We start from the raw sequence: 14,462 nt of genomic DNA on the forward strand, positions 1-14,462 counted from the left end.
CAACGTTATTGGTTCATTTACACTATATATCAGCGTTTACTACTGAGGTTAAACCATCATTCACTATTCCTTGAGGTTTTATAAAGTTTTACATTGAATTGGTTTGTTAAATGAACCAATCTATTTTCCGCCAATATATAACGTCGACTATAGGGTCATAATTAAGTAGTGCATGCGATGTATCGTCTTCGCTTAACCGGCAGTTACACGTGTTAATTATCTAAATACGATGTATCTGTATGGAATGCAGTCACGACGTTTCGAAAAGCCACAATATGTATAATCCATTTGTGTTTGTTTGCTGCTTATATAAGAAGACAAATACACACCCGATGAAGTATGTATTTGTCTCTCAAAACCAAAATATCACCCGCAAATTAAACATAAGTGCAACAAAGTTATGGTGCATTTCGACAGGCTATCCGATCTCCAGACGTGGCGTTCTGATTGGAAGGTTTCTGTTAAGCTCATCCACAAGTGGAGAAAGAGAGAAGCGAACATCGTCACCTTTGAAATGGTTGTTTCGGATGTTTTCGTAAGTGACTCGTCTCATCATCATATTATATGCACTTAATATTAAATGATTCATACATCATGGTTGATTTTTTTCCCGCACCATAGGGAGATAAGATGCAGGCAACAATCAGCGAGGACCTGTTGCCCCAGTTCTGTACGGGGATTGAGGAGGGTTTGTTGAAAACCTTCTCAAATTTCGTCGTCACTGACGACACATCCGCTGTGAAGGTCTTGGCTTCCAACTACCGGATCAAATTCACTGCTGACACGGTTGTGGACAACATTCGTTGCTTGTCGACCAATCACTACATTGACTACGTCCCCTTCGACCAAATTTACGAACGATGGTCTATTTGGACCCAGAACTGCTGCTTAGGTAACGTTGCATTCTGTTGTTCCGTTTTTTAATATCATATCCAGTACTATAATTCTAATGACATGACACCATAGACACGATGGGGCAAGTTACTCACGTCGAACGAAGAATATTGGTGGACGATCCAACTGCTCCACGGTTTACCGAGAGAACACGGTTGATACGGTTTTCATTGACGAATCTTGAGTGAGTCGTTTTCGCGATTATTACCTTTCACACACTTTAAAGATATAACGGGCTATTAACATAAGGTGTCTCTGTGGGTAGGGGTCATCACTTGCAATGTGTGGGTTATGATGAAATGGTCGATGATTTCGCCCGCAATTATTGGCTATGCGGAGGAAAACCAGTTGTAGTCTTGCGATTTTGGAGGGCCAAGTTTAAGGATGGAGGTACGGATTAGGCAAACGTATTTAAAACAATTCAATCACCTTTTAAATATAAGAGTGCTACATAAAACTAATTTTGGTTACCCTTTTTCCTTATTTTTCCACACCGCAGGAGGGATGGAAGTGGTTAGTCAACCGGGTGTCTCTAAAGTGATATTTGAACCACCTTTCCCTAAGGTTAGAGATTTCAAACTCCGGTTGGAATACTTTGACCAGCACGAGCGGACTGACGACGATTTGTAGCCTATGTTTCCATTTGTCAGTGTTGCTTACATTCCAACCTTTTAAACTACGTCGCTGAACTCTTTATATTATCTTCATTACCTACATACCAACAATCTATCTTACATGGATAGGAATAATTTGATGTAAAATGTTTGTGTGTATTACGCATGGTTAATTATATATTTTTATTTTTATTTGGTAAGCATCTTCCTAATACTGCCAACCTTTAAAGTTAGACGTATGTGTACAAATGTTTATGTTTAATTTCAAGGGGTTTGGTCGATAATAATAACACGACAACGTTTCAAACAGTCCTTTTTTAGACGGAAAAAATGTGACTAAACCAAATATAACGTTTAAAACTTGATGTTAAACAATTAACCCACAACCCAATGTAGTACTAATAAAACGACCAAACTACTTGAAAAAATAGGTCATTGTTGCTAGTATAACCAAAGTCCCAACAAACACATTGGTCAGTTTTAATTCCATAGTTAATCCATCACTCTTGTACGCAATCAATGCCTTCATCCTTTCCAACTCCATCTGATTTTCCTTGTGCATATTTAAGATGTTAGGAATCTCCTCTTTTTGTCCTTGAAGCGCTTCACACATTTGATTCAAACTAGTTAACTTTAGAAGATTGTCCTTCACTGTTTTCAGTTCCTCTATCATCGCTTCATCCCACCGTTTAAAAATGTGATAGTCCCCATCCTGCAATTTTTTTTTTTTAATTTTTTAAACGAAAACTTCAAGTTATGCAAATAAATCTAATCTTTATGCAACCTTGGGGAAACTGTACCTCACTTACCTCTCTATTTCTACAAGTGTAGTGGAGCATCCCTGGGTTTGTCCTTGTAAAAGAAGGTTGTAGCTTTGGCCTTTCACCACAGTAACAAACAGCCGGGATCCCATACTCCGCATCGTCATACTCAACTGGAGTCGTGTTTGTTAAAGCAGACATTGAGATCGAAACAGAGAACGTAAATGAAGGAGAGAAAATTAAAAAAAGGCACGTTCAACTATTAACAGATATTCAACCTCCTCAATCTAGTCCAGCATCTACGGCAGCGGCTCTCTCTGTCTTCCCGAAATCGATTTAATGAACCCTAATTTTGATTTCGTTTATAAGATATCGATTTTGTTTGGTTCGGTTCGGTTTATAGAACATTGGGTTTTGTGTCGTTTTCCTAGTGTAAAACAGCAAGAAATTTCACAGCTTGTGTCGTTCTCGAATAGAAACAAACGGCGTCGTTTGTTTGATAATTATGTGTGTTTAACCGGTGAAACAACCTACACATCATCTATACGGGGACCTGGGCTATATTTTGTGTGGCCCATTCTCGTTTGTTGGGTAGGCCTCTTGGTTATATTTTGTGTGGGCCATTCACCTGGGATTATGACAATAACACGGTATGATTAAGTATAACACGTAACGTATAATTTAACCCTGTTTTCCAACGGGTTTGCTAGGGTGCTTAGTTCCCTTAGGAAGTATGTAATTATGGATACTTAATAAATCGAGCAAGGTTTACTAAAACATAGTTGATGAACGACACGTTAATTAACATCTTCAAGACATAGTAATTTAATTATATAATGAAACATACGTTTTACAGAAGGGAACCGACAATACACCTAAAGGATTTCACATATAGATTTGGCCACCCACCACACTCTGCAATTTACACAGACAATGTCATAATAACGTGTGTTGGTCGATAACCTGCCCCATTTCAAACAACTACGCATGGCACAGTCCGGGAAAGGGATCAACGAACTGGAGGGATATACTAGTGAATCTGCGTACGTGTTTTTACGCGCCGTCTTAAACATACACAACCGTTGGAACAGATCTTCCCCGATAAGCCGTACTCCCTCTGATTGGAGTGGATAGTGATGTGCATCAAATTGGTGAAGAAAATGAACCGCCATCTGCTTGTCCCCATATAACATAGAGAAAATCCCACATGCAAGAGTGGCCTCGGCTTCTTCGGGAACGTTTTTTTTAGTAGTGCGATACCGCGCTGAATGTCTCGGTCCTCGGCAACGATCCGTAGCCCCTCGTTGTTGATTGCTATTCTGTTCCCTGCGTCTAAACATTTTTTGAAAATACGCCTGTGAATCCCTTCTTCCTAGCGTTCACCATTTGGCTTCCTTGTCGTTTGAAATGAAGAAGGATGCCAACAGATGTGGTAGATGCTGGCAACCTTCAGAACTTCGGGGGCAAGCACCGTTTCCACTCCTCGCCGACCAGCCTTTAATAATGGGGCAAGGAACCACAACCCATCACTTACGAGATTCTGGGCTATTTTTATCAAGATCTCGTCTGGCAGATCAGTCTTCTTACGCCTAGAAGTCACCATTTTTTGCAGTTAAGTAAACTAATAGCAATATGTGCAGATACAAATAGACGGAAACTACAGCCTGTCCACTAATAAAACCTACGATGTGAGAGGTGGTTGGGGAGTTTGGCGAAAATCCTGGGAATTTATGCTAGTTTCTATATGACGTCGTTTTAAATTAGCCTATTGTTAACTACAATTACGAAGGAACCCATTTTAGGTTTATGAGCTCTCGTGCACGCCTACTCGATTAGAATTATTAAAACAAGTAAGTAGTGCGAACCACGTGTCAGTTTCGTGTTATCGGATTTGAAATTCATTATATTCGAATTAGTTAAATATTGGCTGTAACTCACCCATCAGCTAACCCTAAGCTTAGAAATAACATTTGTAGGTTCTCTGATGTGACAACTTCGAAGTGAGTCGTATTTATTGTTGCTTAGATACGATAGTTTTCTCATCATTATGTTTATTTGATGTGTATCCAGTTACGTAATTATCATCACTTCCTCCCAACGAGATCAATCCAAAGGGCTGCTATTCACTTGATTTGATTGTACGATTATTTAAGCTTCTGTACGTAGACGACTACCACAATAAATTATGACTCCCAACGTACATCAACTTTGGTGTGGGGAATTAATTATCCTTCTGATAAAACAATACAACATTAAAGATTCTACTTATTATTAGGAGATAGCACGAGTATTCGGTCAAAAAAAAAAAAGTACAAGCATTCGTATCATTAAGACCATGTACAATGGGCTATTGAATCTTTTTTCAACTGTTGAATTGCTGCAATGAGCCTGTTGAAAAAAATAAAAAGATGAGGTGGATTGAACTATGTTGAATTTATTCAACATGTTGAATAAATTGAAATGGGTATCATTAGATCCACATGTCAGCTCAAGAGTCAAAATACTTATTTTTATCTCACTTTATTTATTTAATATAAGTTATTGTTTAGCAAACAATTTTTTATATATTTTTCCCTATAGAAATTCATCATTTCTTTTACTTTATAAATAGAAACTTGGTTCATTTTGTTTGGACAATAAAAAATGTCATTTTATATCTTTAAATAAAATATTTTTGTGAAATAGATTCTAATAATAACAATTTTAATATTCAAAATTCTACATATTATTTTCTATCTCAATTTTAATAATTATTAGAATATAAAATATAAAATAAAAATGATAGAGTAAGTTGAAAAATTAAACCATTGTACATAGTCTGACAAAATTAAACCAATATTTGAAATAGAAAACAACATTTAATTTCTATTTCTAGACATTTTTCATTGCTCATTCCCCGGACAGTCTGACTAAAGTTTGCATTGTTTTTGTATGGGTTCCGGAGCTTTCTCCTTCCTGGGCAATTCTTTCAATTTGTGTCCCATCTTGTCCCATCACATTGTTAATGTGGTAATGTGCTGCAAACTCACATCTATAAGTTAAAAAAAAAATGTACATGTGAGACTGTGAACAATATGAACACATACGCTTTCATACCAATTATTAATATAATATCAACTTATATATGCTTGTGATGTACAAGTCCTTCGAAATCTGCTCAAATGAAGAATCTAGAAGACGCTTCGGTGTGTACAAGACATGGTACGACTACACACATTTACGTAATTGAGTTGCTAGACAAATTACATGTCAATTACATGTACTTGCTTCTATCATAATATCAATTTACTCTGACGTACCTTCATAACTCCCAACCTTAAAGAACTAGAAGACACAAAACACTGGTTCGGATTTGTGGAGAACATGACATCCCTTTCATTCCCAATCAGAGAGGAATTGATGGGCATAGAAGTCTGTGAGACGACATTTGATACTTTCATTCCTGCATTAACGCACAGTTGCTATCAAAAATAAATCTATGAAGTTCATATATATATATATATATATTACTATGTTTATAGCATAATAAGTCCTTAACCTGCCATTCAGGAGAGTGAAGACAACTTCAATACACCTGCCATCATAACGTCTTCTTATGACGTCCACATTTACGATGCACCCACAAACATCTAGCGCGGGGAAAAAAAATTCAAGATGTAACGTTTATTTTGTACTTTTCCAAATGATACACTTAAAACTAACGTTCTAAACTGACCAAACGGCCACTAAATGAATCTCAGCAACCATCGCAAGTTCATAATTTCACGGACATTAATATATACATATTAAAGAAATTATAGATAAAGCATACCGAAAGATACGGGATGAGTAACTCTGCCACTAGTTATATCATCGATATCCTCAAAGCGGAAGTAATTTTTATGATTCAAAGGTTGGATCACATCCATGGTTGACTCATGCGTAAACTTGATTTGGTATGGGTGATGAGTATTCCTCTCCTTGAGAGTTGGCTTGATTAATTTAAACTCCCGAATATCGTACCAGGTACCGATTTCAGGGTTTGGCGGGATATTTGGGTATTCCCCCTGTAGAAACGCCACTTCGATTGTGGAAGCCTTCATAACAGATAAATTGTTATACACCAAAAACTGTTGGATTTAGCGAAATAAGAAAGACTTGTTTAACTAACCTCTTCATCCACAAGTAGGAGAACCCGTTTTACAAAGCATTGGCGAATCGACCAAGCGTTCAACACCTTGGCGTGGATACACCAACACCAATTCCTTCTCTCGCCGTCCAGTTCAGCAATACGATCGGTTCTGAAGCTCATGGTGATCTCAGATTTTGGATCTCTCTTACTTTAAACCGTGTTAGGAAAGACGAAGGCTGAGAGCAATTTAAATATTTACGGAGAGCCACAACTCGAAACGACGCGGCCTTTTGACTTTCCATGGTGTTAGTTTAATAAGACCCCAAATGTACGTACGTTCCCAATGTAGTATACGTACATATGTATAGTTTGTATATTTACAACACTAACAAATAACTGGGAATCATAAATTAAGAACGAGATCCCGACCAAAAGGAAAGAGGATATCGCTAAGCCGACACCTTAACCATTAAACTCCTAAATATTAACAAGCATCGATAGACCATAATTTTGTTTCCCTCAATTCGAAACCCTGTACCATAATTGTCATAAACACTTCAAGAGATGGTTTATTAGGGCTTGTTTTAAATAATATAGGGTTATTAGCGGTTTCAGATTTACAATCAGAATAAAGGTAGATCAAATATTTAGCTGTTCATGTCCAGATTAAGGGTGAAGAGCATAAAAAAAGGTAGACAATTTATGCATGTATTTCTCATGCATTAACCACAAAAAGACAAATAAACTAAAGTTAAAAATAATATCTATCTTGAATGGTAACTTATAAAGTGATAAGAGGACTTGATGCTTTTCACCCTTGATCTGCACTTGAACAACCACATATTTGATTTATAAAGTGATAAGAGAACTTGATGCTTTTCCCCATTCATGGCCTTACTCGTGTAAACTTATTTGTAAAATATGCTAGTACGGAAACGTGTCTTTTTCTACAAACCGGATTTGAGTCGAATTATATACGAACTACACAACTTTTCCACATTCACGTCCGGAACAGCCAATAGCTATTGCATTAAATGCGACAAGTACATGCAGGGATTTGACATCTTCTTTTGTGGAAAGTCGTTCTTACTTAAATTTTGAAATGACTATTATCTCATCATAGTGTTTACTGAACACTTTTTAAGCAAGTAATAATTATAAACTTTGCCCAACGAGTACAGTATACTTTTTATCTGAACGAAATATATTTTTGGTTACCAAGAGGACGAGAGAACAACTTTTATCGTGTGAACCAGTATGATGTTGCGTAAGCATTACGTACTCCTTTTCCCAACTAATACAGTGTAACTTATACTTCATTATGCATTGTGCTAAAAGGACACGTAGAGTAATTATATTGTACAGTATATACACAAATTTCACAACCTAACTCCTCTGTTGTTGAAGCATATATAATAACTACGATAACAAAATCTCTATAAAAAAAAATGGCGAAAGCACACAATAAGCTCCCATATCTCCCTGATGATATTTTACTCGAAATCTTTAGACTTCTTGTAGTAGATGGGCTGTCGCACCTTGCTCCAATTTTAAAGTCGGGTCGGCGAGGACTGAAGACGGTGCTCGACCCCTATGTTCTAAAGGATGCAAACATCTACAACATCTGTTGGCATCCGTTATTGACCCAAACGTCCGACAACCCAAATGGTGGCCCTCAAGATAAAGGGATTCATAGGCGTATATTCAAAAAATGCTTCAAAGCTGGAAACGAAGTTGCAATCTACTACGAGGGCCTCCGGATTGTTGCGGAGGAGAGAGACATCAAGCGAGGCATTTCTATTCTATCTCTTAATGTTCCCGCAGACGCTGAGGCAACACTGGCATGTGGTATCTTTTCTATGTTATATGGAAACGAACAGATGGCGGTTCATTTTCTTCACTTATTTGATGCACATCACTTTCCTCTCAAATCGCATGGGGTCAGATTTGTCGGCAAGTCTGTGTTTTGCCTGTTGTTTACATACCAGGTGGCACTTCAAAACACATTCATAGATAAACTAGTCTATCCATCTACTCACCTGATCCCTAACCCGGACTGTGCCGCCATTTGTTGTATCCAATCCGGTTTCTTCTCTATAAACTTTCAAGATTACGACATCTTGTGTACTAATTGCGGACTTTGGTGGTTGGCAAAATCTATATGTGAAATCCTTTAGTTCTATAATCTCCAATGGTTTCTCTTTAAAGTTTTTAGTTTTTTGTTGTAATGTACTGTTGTATACGCCTGGTACGTACATGTGAACTTATATGAGCGGTGGTACGTACATCAATAATTTGTAGGGTATGTTATTATGAAGTATGTATAAGTAATACGAATGACGGAGAAGTTCATGGTTATCTCATATTATGGTTGTCATTTATTTGATTCCCGTTCGATAACAGATAATTTATATTAATTTGACATCGTCAGCACGAAGTATGTATTTATGGTAATTGCAGCGTGTATGATAATTAAATAAAACAAAACGATATGTACGGGACTAGTCCATGTGTACGTACACGTCCCACACAATACTAGTTGTTTGGCACCGTGTACAACTATGTATTTATGTACGATGCCTTGTTTCGGTGTACGTACATAAATGCATAGTTGTGGCAAGGTGGTAGATGCCATACGTCTGTGTACGATGGCGGATAACACTAAATAGAATACATTCGTTGATTATAAAATAAACTCCAGCATACACCGGATAACATTTCGAGGTTCCAAAAAGAAAAAAACAACCATCAATTACATAATATTTCAACATTAAACTAGTTAGGGACGGGAGTCACTAAGGTTAAGCCGCAAAAAAACATGAAAAGAGGATCTTAAAAGAACGAGCGCAACTCCTGTACATACCAGTAGAAAAAACAGGACTTACACCCGGTGAGGTAGCTACTGCAAGTACACCTACGGTGGTGGAGGACAGAAGGCGACGATCTCACTTCAAAAAGGGGACCACGGAGATGGAGGTTCGCAAAATGGAACATAACTAGGCCAGCGACTTCAACGGCGGTGTTCATGTGAGGGAGCATGCACCAGAAAATATTGCCAAACGCCTCGGCCTATATCACTTGGCCGGTAAACGTTGCGAACAGCACATAAGCGAAGTTCGCATACGGATCTGTTGGTGCAAAAAAACGTAGCAGCGCCATACCTTCAGCAACGGTCGGGGAATTTGAAGCTAGCCTGACGCCCTCAAGATAGTTCGCTACGATGTGGCCCCTGTAGAGGAGAAGCTCAAAGTAGGGCCTGAACTTAGACTCCATATAGATGAACTGTGGCCATGACACAAACGGACGAAGTTGAACAGTTTGGATGTCGACAGTGTTCAGCGCTTTGACCAAGGCGGATATTGGAGTGACAGATACGGGGATGAAATTGACAAGGAGGCTTGTAGGGTTTGGCAGCATGATGGCCAGGAATATCTCGTTTGGAGGGGTGTTCATTGTTTGTTTTTTTTTGTTGGAGACGATATGGGCTGTGGATGGTATTTGCTATGTGTAGGGAAGAAAACATCTTCTTACGTACACACCTCTATATATAGAGAGAACAATGGTAATTTTTTTTTACTATAACAGGTAATTAACTTGATGGTATTTAACAGTAAAATGTAATGATATATAGGGGTATATTTATATAAAAATGTAATGATTTAAGTCTGTTTAGCCACGCTAAAAGTATTCAACAAGTTCTATTGGTTCTTTGGTACTCGTGTACGTATATAAGTAAAATTACATAACTGATATTTGACATCTACAACCCTGCAAGTCATATCGATTTAAATTGACTCATATGGACGTCAAATCAGTTGGCCATTGCATTAAATTGGCAACATGTCATTGCATTAAATACGACTACTAATAGATACAAACCCATGGAATTTCCCTATATTATATATTAAATATAGTGGTTTCAATTTTAAGTATAAAAGGGTACAATTCAATACAAGCTACACGGGCATGTAACTGTTGATGTAGGTCTTAGCCATGTATCGTACAGAATAAGATATTCGAGGAAATATTAGTTTGCATGGAACTAAACATTTTACTATGTTCAGCTTGTGGAGAATAGGAGAGCAACCTAAAGTGTATTGAAAAATCTAGCATATTGCTTCATACCTATGTTTTGCATGTGTTATCAACTTCGTTAAATATATTTGTGTACGAAAATTAAATCAATTGTCCAGTTATCACATCTGACAAAGTTCATGGTTAGCTTTATTATCTTGCTTTATTCTGCAAAGGTGCATCGCTGACAAAATACTTCGTTTAATATTAAGATTAGAAAGGATAGGAGATAAGGTGTACACAGAAACGAGGAAATGCAAACATGTTTCGTTATAACTACCAAAGCATTTGACTAATTCGGCGAGCGCACCACCAGATTGTGCATTTCTTGCAAGGATGCTTTTAAGGGCCCACCATAGTGTCCACGTCTTCCTCTGTCATTGAGAGCGCGCATTTTATTGCGCACAAAGGAGTTATTATTTCTCCATCATCAGGGTAGTCAAAGAACACACCATAAGTTGTATTGTGTGATGTTCCATAGTGAATAAGCTCAGTGATGAGTTCTTCACACATATCTCCAACCTCTTCAGAGTTAAGTGGGTAGTGTTTTATAGAAAACAGCCGAAGCAAATGACCCGCCTAGACTCCGGACCCTTTACAGATGCACAACATGGCAGACGCAAGAGTAGCGTCGGCATGTGTTGGTACGTTACGCAGGAGTAAATTTACGGCCCCTTCAATGTCCCCATCTTTTGTTGCAAGACGAAGGCCTTCATAATATATGACCGTTGGATTATCCGCATCAAGGCACCTTTCAAAAAACTTCCTATGTCGACCACCAAAAATGATATCATCAGGTTCACTGCACATGTTGAAGATGTTTGCCTCTTTCAAGACATTGGGATGGTAAACTATAGTTTTGCCTCTATTTCCGGAATGTAGGAGTGACTGCATGTACCACCAGTGTTTTGCTGCCATTAGTTTAGCTATTCGCGCCAACAGATCGTCACAAAGATTTGGGTTGGTCATCTTTGTAATGAAAGTATTATGTGCACATAGGAATGCAAACTTAAATAATACGAACTTGTTGATATGGTTGGGGAATTATTTGGTATGGATATCAATGATACTTGATATAACTGCGTGACAAGATGGCGCGGTGACATCAAACCACTAATTATTATATTTTTCAACATCCACTAACAAAATAGATGGAGTGTCGTTTTGGGAATCTTAATGGGCCGTTAATATTTTAGGCCTCTTTACATCATAACCATATTAGATCCCCCATTTCTATTAGTATACACGTGTCATAATCATATTACGGATTTGAAGTCTACTATAATCTACTATCTCAATCTCGATTATTCAATACCCGCTCAGCTTAACGTAGTGGCAGACATAACACCAGTTGGCAACTGCGATGTGACAACTGATACCCGCAAAAGTCTTATATACGAAGACGTAGAAGAGTTGTTTTACAATTAAGTAGAGGGATGTGACTTATATCTCATCGATGTGTCTTGATGAGTACGTTTAATATGATGTATTTGTAATCATTACTAAGTTACGAAATCTGGTCACAATTGTACTAAACTACCACAGTGTGAACTAAATAAGTTTCTGGTTAGCATTCTATATATAATAATTAAAAAACCTATAACTCCCACCTACAACTCTCCCTTTATTTAAGGATGAAGGTGTTGAACACCCTCCACAAGTTGCAACACATACGAAACATTGTTTTAGAAAAATCAAGTGAAAATGCCGACTGCAACTCGAAATATGCCTGATATACCAGATGAAATATTGATTAAAATCCTCGGCTTTCTCGCAGTTGATGGTTTGGAGTACCTCGCTCCAATATAGAAGGCAGGTCATCAAGGTCTTGAAACGGCGCTTAGCCCCGAAGTTTTAAAGGATGCTAACATATTCAGCTTATGCTGGCATCCCACGATGTTCCAAACACCACGCAACCCAAATGGTAGAGTCCAAAATGAAGGTATCCATAGGCGTATCTTCGAAAAATGCCTAGATGCTGGCAACAAAATTGCAATTTTTTTCGAAGGTCTCCGGGTTGTTGCCGAGGTTGAAGACATTAAGCAAGGTATCGCACTTCTAACTCGTAACGTTTCCGTGGAACCTATATCGACACTAGCTTGTGGGTTTTTTTCTATGTTAGTTGGGAACTGTAAGATGGCTAGACATTTTCTTGAACTGTTTGATTCACATCACTACCCACTTAAATCGAAATGAGCAAGGTTTCTGGCCAAGGGGTTGTTCCGGTTGCTGTGTAGATATCAGACCGCACGAGTAAACACATACAGGGATACATTCGTCTATCCTATTGCTCCCTTGATCCCTTCTCCGGAATGTGCTCGATTGTGTTTACTGGAGCATGGTTTCTACTCTCTCCAGTATCAAGATTATGACATTGTCTGCACAAATTGCGGCCTCTGGTGGTTGGCGAAAGCTATATCCGAGATCCTGTAGTTATATTTTCTCATAAGATGTTTCGCCCTAAACGTACTATCTAACGAATATCCTGTTATCAATGTATATCTTCTAGAATCCATGTAAGTACTATAAATCCAGCCTTTAGTTTAGAATGTCTCCTGGTGTACTAAACTTGGTTCATGTAACACATAATGTTGTATCATTTATAAGAACGCGGTATCTATCGTTACTTATTATGTTGTTTAAGAATGGTAAGTTGTTGGGTGCCTAAACGTGACCAAGGCATCAGAGATGAATTATGAATATAAAACTATATAACTCGTTCTTCCATTGCAAGACCACTTAAATTTAATACTAAGACGTACACAACCTGAAAGATGTTAGTGTAATAACAACAATTATAATTTCAGTGTATGTTCAAGAGTATGTACGTTTAGTGTACGTACAATAGTTTATAATTTAACACATTAAACGTATTAGAGTTTGTAAATTGAGTGTACGTACAATGGTAAGCAAGAGTTCGGTCATTATCTCCCTTTATGCAAATTAAATATAAATAAGTTCTTACGTAGATTCTTCTATTTCGTATTAGTATATACGTGGCGCCACCATAATAACGGATGTCAATTGCGTTATACACTACTTAAGACAATTATTTCTCTTAAATTCCGCTAGGCTCTACGTAGGGTAGGTTAGATGAAGTGACAACTCCTACCCCCAAAAGTCGTGTTAGCATAAACGTGATGTAATTTATATCTCAGCGAGTTTGAATCTAGCACAGTAGTAAGTGACGTATGTCTCATCACATTACAACAATAAACGGGTAGATGGGCTGGCTAAATAAGTATCTCGTTGGTGTTCTATAAATTATATGTACCAGTCCCACTGAGTACAACCTGAACTTTGAGTTCTTCAAACACCCTTCTGTACAAGTAGCAGTCTCTACAGATAAATCACAGCAAGATGGCGTTTGCGCCTCAAAAAATGCCTCATCTACCAGATGAGATGTTGGTTATCATCTTCGGGTTTCTTGCAGTTGATGGTTTGAAGTACCTTGCTCCAATAGTCAAGGCAGGACCTCGAGGAGTGAAAACAGCGCTAACGGCTCAAGTTCTCCAGGATGCTAACATCTCCAACATTACTTGCCATCCTTATTGGTTTCAAAAATTACATCACCGAAATCGTAGAATAAAAGAGGAAGGGATGCACCGGCATATCTTCGAAAAATGCCTTTACGCTGGGAACAAAAAGGCAATCTATTACGAAGGTCTCCGGGTTGTTGCCGAGGAAAGCGACATTTAGGGAGGTATTGCACTTCTAACTCGTAACGTTCCCGCAGAAGATGATGCCACACTAGCATGTGGGTTTTTTTCTATGTTACATGGGAACCTCGACATGGCGGGTCATTATCTTTACCTGTTTTTTGCATACCACTATCAACTAAATACAACTCAAACAAGGATTTTTGGCAGGGAGTTGTTCATGTTGCTGGGTAGATATCAGACGGCACGACAAAACACGTACAGGGATTCATTCGTCTATCCTATTGCCCCTTTGATCCCTTCTCCAGAATGTGGTTAATTGTGTTTATTGGAGCATGGTTTGTACTCT

At 38.0% G+C, this 14,462-nt stretch overlaps 1 protein-coding gene across 1 annotated transcript; it reads left to right on the forward strand.

The window, feature by feature from the left end:
* Positions 1-400: 400 nt before the first annotated feature.
* Positions 401-1,524, forward strand: LOC147938231 (uncharacterized). Its single transcript, XM_087465537.1, has 4 exons — positions 401-535; positions 622-863; positions 1,160-1,284; positions 1,394-1,524. Exons 1-4 carry the CDS (start codon positions 401-403, stop codon positions 1,522-1,524), a joined length of 633 nt encoding a protein of 210 aa, XP_087321663.1.
* The last annotated feature ends 12,938 nt before the right edge of the window (positions 1,525-14,462 follow it).

The sequence above is a fragment of the Camelina sativa genome, chromosome 9, assembly GCF_030686135.1.
Source record: "Camelina sativa cultivar CO46 ecotype springtype chromosome 9, ASM3068613v1".
In the NCBI taxonomy this organism is placed as follows: Eukaryota; Viridiplantae; Streptophyta; class Magnoliopsida; order Brassicales; family Brassicaceae; genus Camelina; species Camelina sativa.